We start from the raw sequence: 18,241 nt of genomic DNA, 5'->3' as shown, positions 1-18,241 counted from the left end.
AATTTATTATAGAAGTTCTTCTGGCTTATTTGTCCAGGTATATAAGGCTATCAGAATCTGGCCCTAAACCTCAACATAATCTCTAGGTTTTATGTCTTGGAAATCCATGCACTGGAGAATCCAACCAGGAACTCTGCATAATATTTATTAAAGTGACTATATGCAGAGAAAATAACTTAGTTCAAAGGCCTGAGCCAATAATCCTCACTGAGTAAGAACCAAGTTCTCAAATCTGAGCAATATTAACTCAGCCTATGTGCCCCAGAACAGAACAATGACACTCAATGTCCAAAAAACATTAACATTCCCCAGTGTTTCTAAGTGTTTTCTAACAGGAAGGTGGAAATATTATAGGCCTGTTCACCTGGGGGATTTCTGTTTATCTTGGCTTTATGTACATTAGTGGCTCCCCTCTTGGTCTTGAGTTAATTCCAAAATTAATTGAAAGGTTTTTAGGTGCTTTAGCCGAGTCTTGGGTGAAGCTCCTCCACATCTGAAATAAATCTTTCCATTTCCTTCTACAGCAACAGCTGTACGTGAGCTCAGATGAAGGGGTCACCCAGGTATCCTTGCATCGCTGCCACATCTACGGGACCGCCTGCGCCGACTGCTGCCTAGCCCGAGATCCATACTGTGCCTGGGATGGAAACTCCTGCTCCAGGTTTTATCCCACAGGGAAAAGGTGAGCAGTACTAAGCAGGCCAGTGAAGTCTGCAAGGAAAGGCTTTTGTTCTGCTATGTAGCCTGGGGTGTTGTAATGTGATGGAGAAGTGGGATGTCATTCCTTTCAGGAGCATTTACAAACAATACCTCGGTAGCTATTGTGCTTGGCATTGTTCATCACCTAGGAGTGTGTGTTGCAAGAGTATATGATAAAGAGCTTGCCTTTTCATATTTAAAATAATGGACTGAAAAAAAGAAGTAAAAAACCATTCCTAATCATATTAATCCTTCTGGCTCACACACACAAAATCAGTGAAACATTTTTTCCCTTTGTTTAAATTCAGTTGCTCGCTATGGATGTAATTATGATAGCCTTAAACACAGCAAAATATCTCTCGGGCTGTCTGAGGAATAAAGTCATTTATTTTTTTTGTTCCTCATTTGCTCCTAAGTGAGAAGAATTATTTCCAGGGAAATTTTAGGCAAATGTGATTTCCATGTAATGCCTGCAGATTTGGAGTTTTTGACATGAGATTTATTAAAGCAGACAGGGAAAGCAATTTCTCTTTAATTTACAGCAGAGCTAATAGTCCATCTCATAATTCTTATGCAAAACAGGAGCCTCTTTCCTCCTCCCGAGGGAAATATTTAATAGCAGGAGGCTGTAGTGAGCTCTTGTATTACTAAGATTTCACTTCATAGACAAACAAAGCTACAGAATACACAATGAGGTATTACTGCAGAGGAGACGAACCTTTCAGATGTATGCCAGAGCTTTACCCACCACGTGCCACTGTGCTCACTGCCTGCACCTGAGCTGTAGGTGCAGAATACCAGATGCAGTTAATGGGCTTTACTCCTTTACCTACATGGAGGGAGACAGTAGACAGAAACAGGCAAAGCTTGGCTCTGCTTTAGTGACCCAACCAGCTGATGACAATGTCATCCCCTGGGATTAAAGACAATTGCTTTTGTTATTGCAAAGTTTTCTTGACTCATTCCTTATTTGAGATTAAAAGGTAAAGCCTAACGTGGCCATGTATCCATTGGCAAAGTACCTGGAGTTTTTACTGCTTTCACTCGGCATATTCAGCCTCCAGTCGGGAAAATGATTGTTTTCTTCCACAGAACAAAGGTCAGAAGATGGGGGGAGGAAAGAAAAGAAAAATCCCCAAGTCTCAGGCCACCTACCTCCTACACTAACATAGCTGCCAAAAGATATAATGAGCAGTCAGGTATACCCAGTCTGTGCAGTTTCCAGTGGATTCTTTGCCATCCCCATTATATACACCCAAGGTTATTTCCACTGGGGCTTGCTTTCATGCTGACATTTTGTTTGCAATTTGCTTTTTATATCAAACCAAAATAAACACCTGAAACTGTATGGAAAAAAATCTGGTTTTCATATGTGAAGGAAATGAGTTGTCACTTTATCTAACAAGAAAGATTGTGAAGGAGAAAACTTCGGTAATTAGAGCCAAATCCCATAGTCTAGACAGTAGTATCTGCTGGACATGCTTGCTTATTTGCTTCTTTTGACACTTCTGTCTCCCATGGATTACTGTGGTTCCTCATCCAACATTGATTTACCCAAAACACCTGACAGTATTATCTTTATTTTCTAACCGCCACCTTCTCAACTTTTTTTTTATAAATATCAGACTGTAAGTTTACATTCTCAGAACTGCTTAATGCAAGCAGCCTGCCATTTCTGACAGTGTGGAGCAGCTCACGGTAGCACAGGAATCCTGAAATTCAGTCAGAAATTCTTCATTGTCTCCTTTGACTCACATAAATAGTTCACAAGGGTTAAGATCCCAAGGCAAAAGATGAAATATTTTTGATGTTTACCATCAAAAATATACTTGGAATGTCAGAAATTACTCCTTTGAAACTTCACCTTTCAAATGTTTCCTTTTAAAACAATGCAGTGAAGGATCAGGTGACAGAGGATTATAAACACTGTCTCTGGGTGTTTGTGCACTACCTGGTATAATGTGGCCATAGAGGTCACAGTACTCACTCAGCAGTACTGGAGCTCCAGGGGCTTTTTTCATGATTTCTGATCTTGCAAGTCATTATTACATAGTTCACAATACAGCTGTTCCATATCCCAGCAGCATCCATTTGCAACAATCTATCACCAATATATTTTTTTGTTGAACTTGATAAATACTGAGCTAACTTACAGAATATTCAGCAAACAAAATAACAGATCGTAAGAATAAAAAATTCAGGTACCACAGTTTCATGCACTGAATTCTGAAAGCTGTGACCTCCTAGCTGAGGAGGGCTGAAATGCCAGTGTTCCCAATCCCAGTAAGCTCCCTAACTAATTTGCTACAGAATCGTGATTTTGCGTCTGTCATCCAAATAATATAACAAAGTCCCGTTTAGAAGTATTCTGAGACTTGGTGAGTTTGAGTATCTTTTGGCAATAGATACCCTCAAGCAGACAACAGAACTGAATCTTAGCTCTCCACTATTCTGGATGAATACTTCAGTCACACTGCTACCAAGTTGGCTAGAGGCGCTAAAAATAAGGTGCCTGCCAAAATCAAGGAGGGAACATGCCCTATATCTTAATTTTCTGTTGGCGCATTAGATACAAGCACTGTGACTCTTATGCATCTCATCCATAGGTGCTTGCCTTTATGAAGAGTTCCAGCTGGGGGTTCTGGCTTTGAATGTTAGGTCTTGCAACTGTGAAGCTATGTCTATTTCATGCATCACCTCTAACCCTTCCATCTCTATACCACCATTGCAAAACTATTTACCTACCAAAAGTACAAACATTTTATAAACTGATTATTCACTTAAACAGTATCTTCACTCTAGCAAGCCTGCCGAGAGTAAAGCACACTCACAGTAGGTCATGAACTATCCCTAACAGTTGATCTAGTAAAAAAAACCCAAACCCACAAATAAAAAAAGTGTTTATTTGCAGCGTAGCTATCTTGGAATAACATTTGTTTTTACAAAATATTTCAGGAGGAGTCGTAGGCAAGACGTGAGACATGGAAATCCTCTGACTCAGTGCCGAGGTTTCAACCTGAAAGGTACTATAATTTAGAGATCCTCGTGCTATATAAAGAATGCATGACTTTCGTTTATGTGATTCATCATAACTCACATTATCTGTGTGGTTTACTGGTAAAGCATAATTATTTTCCAAGTCTGAGTTTTGTTTTGATTTGATTTTAACATATTTCCTTGCAATTACATGAAACTTGCATATGTATGATAAAATGATGAACCATGAAATACATAGTTCAGCATACATGAAATGAGAAGCTGACAGTGTTGACTAGAAACAAGTACAGTTAATTTGAGGGCTTTTCTACTTCTAAATCCCTTCAGTCTTTATTAGTGCCTCTTCACGTATTTAAGTCTTGGACCTCAAAATTATTCTGAATATTTGATGCCATATTGAGTTTTGGAGCACATCTTTCAGCAAACAGCAAGTTCTAGGCCTGTCTTTTGAATTAGGATTATTCCTTTCTCCCTTTACATGGGAAAATAAACCATTCCAAATCTCTTTATGAAGTCTCTTAGTTCCAGTATGTGCAACTGTTTCGTCAGCCTGGCATGGAGTGGGTGGACAAGTGAGCCAATGCTCTGCCCTCCCAGCTACCACTTTCTCCAGATTGATGGACACCAGTCAAATATGGCCAAAGTCATAGTAAGAGTAGACACGTACATAAAGGCAGCTTAATCCTCTTCAACCACATGCATGTCTGAGCTAGGTGGTGGCAATGTAAGCCATCAGATCAAGGGCACATATTAGAGAATTATGCTCCTTTCACCTCTGTTTCTGAGCCTGCATTTTGAAGTGCATTCTCATCTGTACCGTGTGGAGATTGTATAATAGATCTGTTTGTAAATTTTTGATTGATTTTTTTTGAATGAAAGAACAATGCTTTAAGAGTTGCATGTGAAAGGTTCAATAAATAATAATTCCACTGAAATGGTCTCTGCTGGGTCTCAGAAGAATCTCCTGGATCAAAACAGACCACAACAGTCACTCAGGTGTAGATCCCTCAGCCCAACTGCGGCTAATTGTGCTCTAGCTGCCAATCTACAGCACCAGTGGGTCTTTCCCCATGACTCAGTATTAGGTCATTTATATGAAGCTGAATAGCTTCAACAGGTAATTACAAAAGATGACCCCACCATTAGAGTATGCACCTGAGCTCTGAGAGATCCGTATTAAAGCTTAGGCTCTGAATCACAAAGTAACTTGAGCTGCGTGTCCTACCTTGCAGGCATGTGCTGTGACCACCCACCCATTGTCTGTCCCAAGGGTGGGTGACTCCTCTTTCTGGGTGGAAAATGTGAGAATGTCAACTGTCTGCTTTCTGGGCTGAGGGGAAACAAATGTTTAAACCTTGACAGTCTTGTGAAACAGGTTTCTTGTTTTCTAACCATTTCTTTTAATGTGGATGTATTTATAGGTTTATGTGTTTTAGCAACTTTTTAAAGGATGTTTTGGTGACAGCGGTGGGATGTAGCATAGGTAGATGTCAGTTGTTTCCCCAGTGGAAAAAAAGATAAAAAGAAACAGCAACTTAGACTCTTTCAAAATATAATTAAAGCCACTTATAGCAAAACTACTATGTTGGGGGGAAAAATGAAATCTACCTAAAGGACAAAAGAGCAGGGAGTCAGGCAACAGCAAGAAATCTTCCAAGTTCATAGGGAACCATAATCTTGAAATGAAGTCTTTAAACATCATAGGTTGCATGCCTTAGACTTCTCAGCATGTATAAACTCAACATTTTTGACATATTGCAATTTTTAAACAGATCATCAAGAACTAAGGGGCTTGTATGATTGCCTTTCAAGTGTTCTGTTTAATATTGTTATGCTTGTGTTAGCCCTTACGGCCATTAGAGAAATGCATTTATGTTCTCTCAGTCTTTTTCTTAGCATGTATGAGTAGTAGTAGTATGGAGCAGGTAAGAATTTAGATATATATTGATCAATTAAACAGACAAAAATGCCTTTCTGTGGTACACCTAGTTCTAGTGTACATAAAAATAATAATAATGTGTTGCAGCTCTGATTCTCACTGTTCCACAGCTACAGATAGGTCAGCCCACAGATAAGCTCTTTGCTAGCTTATGGTTTTTGAATGCAAAATATTTCCACATTATTCTCCTAAAAGTTACAATTGATTTTGGTACAACCTCATAAATGTGCTAAAAACTTTGAAGAACTAGAACCAAGCAAAGTCTCCTTCCTTTAGCAGAATAGATTCCAATTTCACATATCGGTTGATGAAAGAAGCTGAAAAGAATGAGAGATAAAGTAGAGTCTGAGGAAAACCAGTCTTAGGACTGTGCAAAACAGAGTGAGATTTTAGACGTGTAGACCTCTAGGTATTTGCATTTCTCATATCATTTGGTATCCATTGCTCCTTTATCCAAAAAAAAAAAAATGTATTTCATATATGAGGTAAGCTTTTAGATCTAGCAGTGTATTGTTTTCAGGACAAATACTATGATTTGGGCCAAGCAATGAGCATGTAAAAGTTCCTATTGGTAACTGCCAATTGTTCATCTATCAAGACTATAAAGGGGCACAACAAGTCTAAGCGATGACATACGCTCAGCACTTGCCCAGGTGTTGCTGGAGTGCTATAAATCTGTCCTGCTCTCCGTTGCTGGCCTGTCTACGTACTCATTGCATTTCAGGTTTAGAGCCAAGTCCCTTCCTCGCTTTGCAGGAGGAGTGGGAGCCAAGTCTGCCCTCTCTCGCCTCCCTGTGATACTGCACGCAGCTGGAACAGCCGGAGCCTTCGCTGGGGCAGGCTGCTGTATTTTGTCATACAACCACAGCCCCCCAGCTTGTAAACTGGTGAAGTGTGAAGAAATATATTAAATGCTTCATTCTCCTTTGGATAGTTCTAGACATGTGTTCTTGTAGTAGTAGAGAATGAGCTCATTTCAGGGAACAACATCCCTGAGCTCAGTTATCCCATCAGCAGAGCTTACCAGCCCACAGGTATCCTACTTTCTCAGAACAGACCATGTCAGATTGAAATCACTGGTATTTGGAACTGGATGCGCTTCTTCACATTTCATTTCATTTCTCTGAAAATTTTGTGCCTTAAATTACTTATTATTGGCCAATTTCAGGATCAGATATATTTCATTTTACCGGTATTGCAAACAGTTACTTGCTTTCTATATCAAATCACCATTCACAGTAGCCTGACGTGTTTTCTTTTTCTTTCTAGCATACAGAAACGCTGCAGAAATAGTTCAGTATGGAGTAAAAAACAACACCACCTTTCTCGAATGCACACCCAAATCTCCTCAGGCTTCTATTAAGTGGCTGCTACAGAAAGACAATGACAGGAGGAAAGAGGTGAGTAATATGAGCAGTAGCTCTGGAAGGGACCTCAGTCAGCATCTCATCACTCCCTGGGCCAAGGCGAGGGAGCATCTGTGTTTTCATCAGACAGTCTGGTTACAGTGAAGCTGGAAAATTTGTGTGGATGCAGGACAGTGGCCAGCACTTTACTCATATAAATAAGGGCAGACTCTTCGGTATAGCTGGGACTTGACTCCTCAGCCCCAGTGATTTCTGTCAGAACAGAATGGCTATCAGAAAATTCCTGTCAGCCCCTAAAGTCAGGGAACTAGTTAATGAATTTTTTCTTCACACCTTACTAATTGCAAACTGAAGGTTTGCAGCACTCAGGACTTCTTATTGATCTGAGGAAATAGGCATAAAAGCAATAACCTATATAAAGTTCAGGAAGAAGCCAGCATGCAGTAGCCCTTCTGTGCTATTGAAGAGACAAAAGGCAAAAGTGGGAGAAATGTGAAAGGTTTCTTTAGTAAGAAACTAGTCCAGGCTGAGAACACGTATTGACAAAAGCATTTCCCCACCATGGTGCAATCACATTTTCCATTACTGCACTCTCTAAGGCTCTCAAGTTTCAGCACTGTAATATACAGAATGATTGTTTATGGGGAATGTGCCTTCCTTAAGTAACATAAAAGGGGAAAAAATCCATTTCAAATCTAAGGCAGTTACTATATGAATAAGAAGGAACATCTTTCCAAAGGAAATATTAAGTAATATGGTGTCTGTTGATAGATTATGAATACTGAAAAACATTATTCTCATATCAGGCCATTTTCCAAGGACTTACAAGCCTTTCACTGAGTCTTTCATGCTGTTTTTCTCAGGTACTCTTCAAAAACTCAAGCTGTGTCCTGGCAATCTAGGTGCAATTCTTTAACACTTTGCTTCAGCAGAGCATCTCCCTTTTTTGTTCTTATGGTCAATAACTGTATTAGAATCAATGCAGTTTTAAATAACAACAGACAAACTAAAGAAATCAAAGGGTTAATTACATTTCAAGCTCTCAGATTTCTGAAAATCTTACCTCCACAATGTCTACAAATGTTTACAATAACAGAATAGCATAGTAAATAAATGAATGCCCAAGGAAATCAGGTATAATTCAAAGTGCAGTGGCAAAATAGAAAAGTCAATTCATAAAAATACCAGCACTGGTATTCTTTCACAATGGGTTAAATTAGCAATTTCTACACTTCACAGTTGATATGCAAAGGCATGTGTGCACAATCATTTAAGATCAGATGATAACTCAACAAGCTGCAGTAGCTTCCTTCCTTCAGATGATGTGACCATCTCCTGGGATTGTCCAGAGTCTGAAGCTAGAAAGGAAATAGGAGAGTTGAGAAATTGCTCTTGGTTTCCAGTGAGCCAAGTCCCAGTTGAGGCCACTGTGATGAGAACTTTTACACCAGGCTATAGACTCCGCAGTGCAGCTAGAGTTCTTCAGAAGTTAGCCCCGGGAACCTGCTCAAAGTCAAAACATTTAACCAGAAGCCACCTTGTGTTCAATGACCGATCAACCCCAATTTTGCGCCTTTCTTCCATCTAGACTCGGCAGCAGTCTCTGATGCTGGAAGAGACATTCTCAGGGGTGTAGCCCTGGCAAATAAAAGCTCATTTCCTCAGTTTTGCTATTTGAACATTATGAAAACTCTTCTTTCAGGTAGTCTCCAGATTTGCATCTTTGTCTTCATCCTGATCCAATCTATTGTAACATAACAAATAAAAATATTGAAGTCTTTTTCTTTAGCGACACTTACCTACCTTGAGGTAAGTTCTCTCCTAACAGTAGCAATAGCAGTGGTCTCTGGGAGATACGATAAAGCAAAACACAGTACCTTTATGAAACCCTTTAAGAAAGAAAGAGGTGTTTGAAGTGAGATTTACCAAGAGGTCCAAGACTGTGTTGTTCCATAACGTTCCCTAAAACATTCCTTCTGTCATTTTGCCCTTTAGGTCAAGCTGAATGAGAGGATCATAGCTACTGAGCAAGGACTCCTCATTCGCTCTGTCCAAGACAGCGACCGGGGGCTTTACCACTGCATCGCAACAGAGAACAGCTTCAAGCAGACCTTAGCAAAGATCAATTTCAAAGTGTTGGATTCAGAAATGGTGGCCTTCATGACTGACAAGTGGTCCCCTTGGACCTGGGCCAGCTCGGTGCGAGCGCTGCAGTTCCACCCAAAGGACTTTGTGGGAGCTTTCAGCCACTCAGAAATGCAGATGATTAACCAGTACTGCAAAGACAGTAGACAGCAAGGTCAGCAGAGGGAAGAATCCCAGAAGATGAGAGGCGACTACAGCAAACTAAAGGCCCTTATCAATAGCAGGAAAAGTAGAAACAGAAGGAATCAATTACCTGGATCTTAATTTTATTTTGTAGTAATAGATATCTTTGTCCTCACTATAGGGGGCTTATATTTGTCTATTGAGAACAAATTTGAGCAAATCTGATAAAAAATGAAATAAAAATCCAACAAGCCTCAGAAAAGATCCGTCTCCCAATAAAATGCAGTGTAACTTAACTAAAGAAAATAATTGAGAGCATTTTCTTTCCTAGATGCTTGCTGACACTAGGTTGGGCTCTGTCCTAGAAGCAAAACGGGGTATTCATCTTAAACCAGATTCACCTTTAACATGTCACTATTTACTTACAGCTGAATAGAAATTTTTACAAAATCAATGCATTATCTTGCAACACTGGAACTGTACCAACCAGACTGGTGGTGAAAGAATCTGGGTTAAGATGCATGCTCAAAGTAGGATGGTACTAAGATTTCATTGCACTGCATTTAAGAACATGAGTTTATTCTTGTTTACTGTTCAATATTGAGTTTACAGCTTTCACTCATTGTTCAAATCATGTGAATGCATGCTGATAGGAAGCAAGTATAGTAGAAATGTTTCATTCATTCAGAGGTCAAATGAAGGAATGAGTAGAAGAAAAAAAATTATATACTTTATCAGAGGAAACACTGATTATTGTGCATAGTATGAGTTGTAATAAATTAATGAGTTCTGGAATGTAACTTAAAATATCTCTGCTCATATTGATTTTTATTAAAATAGGGTGTCCTATAACACTACATAGCTTTATAAGTGGCACAAAGCTAACATGAAAATGTTCAGTATACATACAATTTTGAAAAACACCTAAGTGACTTAGGTATTTTAGCTATTTTTCAAAGAATTACACTCCAGTTTTTTTCAAAGGGCAGAATGTGGGTATACTGTATAGTGTTTACTCAGAAATGAAAAACGTAAGTTATCTTTAATCTGTTTCATGATTCAATTGGAGCTGGTCTACAATGTGGAAAGAAGTCATGAGTGTCTTTGAAAATTTTAAAACATTATTTTTTCAACTGTTTTCTCGAAGTTGCAAATATTTTAACTAGAAGTTTTAAATTAAGCCATTTCCATTTTCCAGTCTTTGTACCCTTTTTCATTTCAATGTTATTTTCATAATTTCCTCTTATTTTCCATTTTCTGCTGAAAAGAAGATCAGGGGAAAAAAAAGAAAAAAAAAGAATGAGGGAAAAATAAAACTGAAAAATGGGTTTGGGTCAAAAACCAAAAAGTATAACAACTTGAGAGGCATGTTTAAACAGAAATATTTTTGTTTAAGAAGCAGCTGTCAAGTCTAATGAAGTATGTTTAGTTGAAAACTGAGTAAATGTGCATCAAGCCATCCTGGGAAAAACTATCACTTTTTTTTTTTGAGCAACACTAATGCCAAAAAACAGGGACAAATCTTCCTCATTTTACTGTGTAAGAGTGTTCCGAAAGCCACTGAGTCTGTTCAAAGGAGATAGATAACACGTATTAAAAATGTATGAGTACCTTAGAAAAATTGTGGTTTATTCCACGATATTTTATGGTAGTATACAAAAATATAAAGTAGTGTTCTGCTCAAAACTGAGCTATGTTAAGCTCAAAAAAAAAAAAAAGATGGTAAATTTCTGGAAAGAAAATTGAGTGAAAATAATTACTGAACCCAAAGAAGATAAGAAAAAATATTTTTTAAACGTTGCTAGTTCCAGCCAGTAGTAGATGGATACTGTATTTTAAAACATAGTTTTAAACATTTTAATGGGTCTTTGTTGAAACACTTTGGGCATTATTTTGATTCCGCTTCTGTTGGAATATGCTGGGAGTAACTCTCCAGGGCGTAGAACACCTCTGGGTTTGTGCCAGTGTGAATTAAGATCTAGTGCAGTGGAGCTGACTCTGGTATTTACCTGATATCAGTTAGATGTGTCACTTTATCACCACCTGATGCAGAATAGCTGGGAAATAGGCCCTGATTGATCAAACCACTTAAACACTGTCTCGTAAGTCCCTTTGATGCTGGTGGGAGCTCTTTGAATTTGATTTGTGTGCTTACTGCTTGCTTCAAAGGGGATGGCAATGCCAGCCTGCTCATATATTGCCATCTAGTTAAGTGCTTTCCTTAATCAAGGCCTGAATGCATATTTCTGCAAGATGTAGCCACTGATATCTAAGGTTCTTCTGGTGGAAACCATTGGGAAACTTTCTCTGTGACTTCAGTGAGCTTGCATCTGGCCCCAAGAGCTGGCAAAGCAGACTCTGGAGAAAAAAAAGGAAAATGAGATGTGTAAGGCAAAACAAGTATTCTATTTTTTTTTTCCCCAGCTGACTTTCAGTGCAGCAAACTACTTTTTTTTTTCCTGAGGATGACTGACTTCTGAAGTGTGTAAGTGAAAACCAAAAATCGAGTGCCACAAAATAGAACTACCTCCTGGAATGACATTAGTGCATATACTCTGTATGCTGCCATGCTCTTCCTATTTTCCCAGCAGATTCACTGCAGAGTTTGTGTGATATTAATGTCTATTGTGAGGATCATAATTGCTTCCAGATGGAATAGTGATTAATAGGTATTTAAGGGTACAATTTACCCTTTAAGTGGTTAGGTATAGTGATATTTTAATAGGCCCCCATTAGGCCTCAGAAATTATAGTTACACTGTTTTCTAATAGAATATTGGCAATAAGGGATTCCGTTAAAACAATCAGCATAGTTCAGAGTTTCATATGATTATAAAATAATATTTTTAAAGCTGCTTCATATACCATTATTATGGTATGACTGTTTAAGGGATTATACTTAAACTAACATTTTTCCTGCTGCATGAAAACTTCAGCATATATATAATAAGCTTCTGTCAGTGCGTAACTGGTCCAAGCTTCCATGCTTTAGCAGCCTTCCCCTGTGTATAGAGTAGTCAGGAGCCAGATGCTCAGCTGGTATAAACTAATGTAACTTCCTTGCTGTCCATTTAGCTACTGTGGTTTATATCAGCTGAGGGTTTGGACCTAAATGTACAGAATAGACAAACTGCAATTTTTATGTGTTTAAAGTAGCCCCTCTACTGTAGGTAACACCAAAACTTAAGACTGTAATATTGTTTGTGCTATTTAATACTTCCTATTTTAAGGATTACTAAATAATGTACATAATTTTTTTCCTTAAAAAATACAAAAGCAAAATGACTTCTAGGCATAACTTCACCAAATGTAAAGATATGTTCTCTGCTAAGAACTTCACCATGTACTGATATTTTTTTGGCTATTTTTATTTTGTGTAGTTTGTAAAGTTTGCTGAAATCTTGACCTAACAATGTGTTCTTTGCAATTGTTGTTACTGTAGATATGCGTGTTTTATTAAGAAAATCTTGTTTTTAAAAGTGTAGGTATGTGTACAAGTTCCTAGCATGATGAAACTGTCATTACAGTGAATATGCATTATATAGTGTGTAAGAAAGAACAAAATGTAGTTTAACATAGTGCTATTTAATTGAATATCTAAAATACTATTTGCCTGACAAAATAAAGTGTGTTGCAACAACTTAAAAATTTGTTGTTTTCCCCTTTATAGATGTGTGTTAAAAATAAGGAACTTGATTTTTTTATCTGAAAAGCAATCCCATAGACTTTCTTAAACAAGGCCAGAAAACCACTCACAGTGTCAGGTATGGCAGCTGATCAATTCTGAGCACTGCTCTACGCTGAACACTCAGTCACAGAGGTTTCCAGGAGTACACGAAGAGTCAGAGATGAATTCTTTCAGAAATTATCCCATATAAAGACCTTGCATTTAAGCAGGTTTAACATTTATTCATTGTATTCATTGTAAGAAAAAAAAGAAAAGAAAAGAAAAATTGGTTTTCTACTAGAAGTAGAAAGTCAATCAGAAATATCTGACTAAAAAAGGGGAGTGAAGTGTAAATGCTTTCTGCTTTTATTTCACTGGGGGAAAAAACACAAAAACCTCCAAACAAACAAAAAAACAGGCGCATTCTGTGAGATCCTGCCGATGAAACGAATTGTGGTGTTCAGCTTTTTCTTTTAGCTGGGACTCAGCATTCTCCAAGCAGCTCTGCAGAGGAGGCAGGCTGGGGGGGCTGCCCCACAGGGAGCCGCAGCTCGCTCCCATTTCCTGGCTTGTACTTGGAGTGAAATAACTGCATGACACCTATAGTATTCTCCTTTTTCCTGCATCTATCATCCAAGCAGTGTTATTACCGCTCTTCTTATCATCTGTTTTTCCAGATGGGTTTTAACAAGAAAGCATAGGGCCTCCTCAGTTCTTTGGGATAATAATTAAAAATTAAATGTCACAAATACTGACCTTCACAACAAGGTTCTGGATCGTTAAACCTGGATTTTGATTTCCCAGATAGATAGGTTCCTGCAAGGCTTTATGAGGTGTGAGTGGGTAAGATTACCTCACTCCAGGATTTCCGTACTGGCTGGTTCTTAGATGTGCTGATACTGGATAGTTACCTGCTCAGCACTCAGGCCAGTTCGGGTCGGAAGCTGAGGTTTCGAGCACTCCCACATGCTGTAGGAAATGTTTGGATTAGGCTCCAAAAAAGCTGGGCATTTACAGAGTTTACACGCTGAGAAACCTTTCCCAGATCTGATCCTGTCTTTATATCCTGCTCAGTTGTCTTTTGCTGATCTTCTCCCCCTTCTCTTTTTTCCCCCCTCCTGCAGGGTTGCAGCATGGTTCAACACTTATTGCTTTGATTCCTTAGCTCCGAGCAGTGGCAAAACAAGACGGGGACTTCTCCAGACATCAGGTGTGAGATCTTCAAAGATCTGAGCTTTCTCCTTTGTCTTTCAAATGTCTGTTGGAATTTTTTTTTTTTTTTTTTCCATCTGGGAGCTACTGCTTTTGCTAAGGTCTCTCTTCTGGTGACAAAACCTTTCTAAGGTCTCCTTTCAAGTGAAAGCGGGGTGCAAAACCCACATACTTATACAGTCTGTTGTGATGCATGTGCCCATGCAGGTTCCCTACAGGACAGAGCAGTGTCAAGTGCAGCCTCCTCTATGCAGCCACAGAAGCCCAGAGGGAACCAGTGAAAAATGCTGCCTGCACAGGAGGCACCACTAACAACGGGCTGGCTCCCAATGCTACAGGATGATTGTTGCCTCTGGAATTAATTGTTGCCTCCAGAATTAAGTCAGCAGATGTAATTCTGTGGGGCAGGCCATAAAAGCAGGTTGAGACATTGCGGCTTTTGCCTAAATCAATTGCCTAGGTCTCAGGAGACCAATACTTCTTTATCCTTTGCACTGCAGCTGGCTTGCGAAGGCCTTCTCATGCACCCTGACACAGTCTGGGGAGAAGTGACTTCGTGTGATATGAGCCCAAGTAAAACTACACACAGATACTCACCAGCAGGTTCCAGATAGATGCATGCGTACATACAACTACCTGCATACAGAGGAGCTTTCCCCATACAGTATTTGCTGATCCATTTAGCTATCTTTAACATTAATGTATGTCCTTTTCTGTTTCAACATAGGCAGAATCAGACCTCATGGTCCCAAGACATCAATAGCTTGTGGGTAGAGCAGCTACCATCTCTGAGAGCATTTTAAAAGACAAGTAGTTGGTTGACAAAAGCCCTTTCTTCTAATCACTCCCCTTTCTAACTTACCTTCTTCTGCACTATCTCAACAAGAATTTCCTTTTAGCATCAGGAGACAAGCACAGTGTAAGAAATAAAAAATGTGCTGTCATTTAGCTTGTCTAATCTAAACTAAAGACTGAGATTTAAAGATGCTTTGGCATTCTGAACACTCCAAGACGCAAATTCAACACAGCTGGCTCAGCAGTCAACAAATAATTACTTTACAGTGATAGACTGTCCTGTATCCCAGGACTCATTATTGGATTCTATATACAGCTTTACAAAGCAAACAGCATTTGTGTATTCTTAGCAATGTATCAGCTTCATTACTCCTGATTCGAATGCCAGCCTTATAAACGAACCCAAATGTTTGCTGAGCTCCACATTCAAGACAGTTTAGGCCAAGGGATTTCAAAATATTCAACATTTTAAAAAGCCCTAGAACTTTTTTCAAAGGATTTTAGAGAAAGCAAATTAAAAAATGGCCAGTATTGTTGTCCGTGGGAAATGAGAGTAAATAAGAAAGACTGTTTTCTAGCTGAACAACTTGTATAGCAACATGTAAGCATGGGGAAAGAGTAAGCAAAAATATATCTACTTAACCTTAGGCTCACAACTTGTTTGGATAGTTGTTGTTCCTTGGCTCTTTGCAGTAGTTCTTTTTTCAGTATCTTCTCTCTCTGTCTCCGTTTCAAAGGTCCCTAAGAGACATAGGATATATACTTGCTTTCAAGTTGACATCTTAGGAAGTTATGTCCAGGGCATCCTTTCAGGCCTTTTGTCTAATAAGACCTCAGTAAAAATAGTATTACATATAGTATCATCTATGATATCTACCTAAATCCTTCCAGCAATTGATACAGTATTTGGAAAAAAACTTGCAAGATTTTTAAGACTTTGCTCAAAATGACAGGCAGAGAGGAACAGGACCCCAGAAAAAAAACAGCAATGCAACATGCCGTGGTCCTTATACGAACACTGTGAATATTGACTTGCTACTACATGTTGTTATATGATGGAAAAATATGTTCTTTCAGCCTTGAAGGTCCAAGTCTCCCATAGTCAAAGCTCGCCAAGATTAATATCCTTTCACTGGTCACAACAAGGACTCAATGGAGTCCTTTCAAGAGCTTTTATGCCCCCCTCAATTTTCATTAAAAATTCAACCATTTCCTCTTTCAAAAACTCTTCTTCCTTTAGGGTTCTACTCTTCCTATTCTGTATGGACTCTTCTTTATTCCCTTTCCTTTCCTCATCTGAGCTCAGCCTAGTAGTCCCAGAGGGGCTACTTTAATTTAGCTTTACAAACCCTGTTCACTCCAATACTCTGAAATATATTATCTATTATAATCTTCAAAAGGTGCCACACATTATTGGCTTCATCAAGCTTGTCTGCTTTGTAGTGTCAGTTAACAAACAAAATATAAAGAAGTACTTCCAACATATTTGTAGCCTTTGAGCTTAAGAACAAACATCAGAACCAGACTACTTAGTTGAATATATATATTCACACTCAAAAGCCATTTAGGTAGTATTTTGTTCTGTTTTTTCAGCACTGTATTCATATTGCAGACTATATTTCATGCTTGACAATACAAGTACCCTAGCTCAAGGATTTTGTTTTGAGGAACTTGAGGTAAAGTAAAGGATGGAGAGAAAGAATATCAATAGATGATATTATACAGATCTATTTGTCAGATTGCCAGTCACAAATACATTCAGTTAAATTACCTGTAGGAGAAATTATCTTGTAACTCAGAAAGGTCAATAATCAAAAGAATCAGGCCAAGCTATCCAAATCAATGAGCACGAAAAAATGTTCCTAAGACATTTCTTTGGGGGAAAAGATCAAAGGCCTTTGCCGTGGAAGAGAAAGATCACCTTTATCATCACAGCAACAAATCCAGATGCCTCCTTCACATATATGGAACAAAAGGAACTCAGAAATTTTCTTCCCTTTCAAAGATTTCTGAGGATTAGAAGGATTTATGATATTTACCTATACATGAATTTGTCCTATGTGTGGATCTGTCCTGTGCTGTGTCCTCCACCTAGAGATGTCTGGAGCTGTCTACCAGGAAATGGTTAAAGCACATAACAATATGCCTGGTAGATTATCCAGGGCTCCAGAAGTAGGGAATAATGTTTGCTTCCATTTGGTAACCACCTGGCCCTTTGGAGCATGCTACTTGTCTCCCGGCACAGGGGCTGTTGTGGTGCGGCATACACTGGCCAAGGAGCCCTAAATGGAGTTAGAGGCAGTTCATTTTCTAGTGTTGCTGGAGACCAGTTAGAGATTAACAAAGAAAGAATTGCCTTGCCAGTTTATTCGTTCCTGTCAAGAAGGCAAGCTGTTATTTTGAAAGGAGCTAATGACACGACGGCGAAAACCATATAAGCTGAACAGAAACTTCCCCTGCATCCTCCAGCCAACTGTAAAGTCAGCCAGCAGAAATCTTGGAAATGGTACAAGTCTTCCTGCATTGAGAGCACTCAGGTTTGGATGCCAAGAATAAATCTCACTCTGAGGGAAACCTCTGAAGTAACTGCTGTTGACTGAGCTGTTACTGGCTGTGAAGGCAGAGCTGAGTGTGGCAGACAGTGTCATGCCATACCAGATGCCGCATCCCCCTGGCCCCATTTACACCAGATTTTGCCTTACTTGTCAGTGGGGGAAGAGAAGGAGATGATGCAGTCCCTCTTCCTTTGCCTCACACTGGCAACTCTGGGCCCCTCCTTTGGTTCACTCCAGCTACTCTGTGCTGTCCCAGAAAGCTGAAACAGTCATAAACACCATTTAACTGGTTGATTAAGTCAGTTCACAGCTGCTTTTCATCACCAGAATTTTGCAAAGCAACAACTGGATCTAGGCCATTATTTTAACTCCCTTTACCGGGACAAAGCACTAAGGTGCACAAAGACAGCTTTGGGACTTAGTGGCACCCTGAAGAAGGATACAGCACTGGGAGGGTTGGTGCAATAACCAGGAAAGCTCTGATTTGCAAATAATGCTTGGTAGTGACCTCTTTCAGCTGCAAGGTGGGAGAATAGATTCTGTAATACTTTCTGCATGCTGCACACCTGTCTTTCACTAAACAAGACAGTCCTTAAGATACATCATACCTTGAACTTGAAATTTAGCTACTGGAAAAGAGCAGGAAATATATAATTCACAAAAGAACCAGAATTTAAGTCAAGACAGTTCATGCTAAAATACCCTGAGTCTTGTGCAATGTCATAAACTCCTTGGCTAATACA

The 18,241-nt window shown here is 39.1% G+C and overlaps 1 protein-coding gene across 2 annotated transcripts in view; it reads left to right on the top strand.

Moving 5' to 3' along the window:
• Positions 1–12,917, top strand: part of SEMA3C (semaphorin 3C) — a 123,993-nt gene extending 111,076 nt beyond the window's left edge. For both annotated transcript variants that reach the window (XM_052790200.1, XM_052790201.1), the window contains exons 15-18: positions 525–682; positions 3,655–3,722; positions 6,905–7,035; positions 8,998–12,917. In XM_052790200.1, coding sequence (XP_052646160.1) covers positions 525–682; positions 3,655–3,722; positions 6,905–7,035; positions 8,998–9,411 — 771 coding nt within the window. In that variant the 3' untranslated portion in view covers positions 9,412–12,917. The remainder of the gene's footprint in view (positions 1–524; positions 683–3,654; positions 3,723–6,904; positions 7,036–8,997) is intronic.
• The last annotated feature ends 5,324 nt before the right edge of the window (positions 12,918–18,241 follow it).

The sequence above is a fragment of the Harpia harpyja genome, chromosome 6 (assembly GCF_026419915.1).
Source record: "Harpia harpyja isolate bHarHar1 chromosome 6, bHarHar1 primary haplotype, whole genome shotgun sequence".
NCBI lineage: Eukaryota > Metazoa > Chordata > Aves > Accipitriformes > Accipitridae > Harpia > Harpia harpyja.
This window is presented reverse-complemented; position numbering and strand designations above follow the sequence as displayed.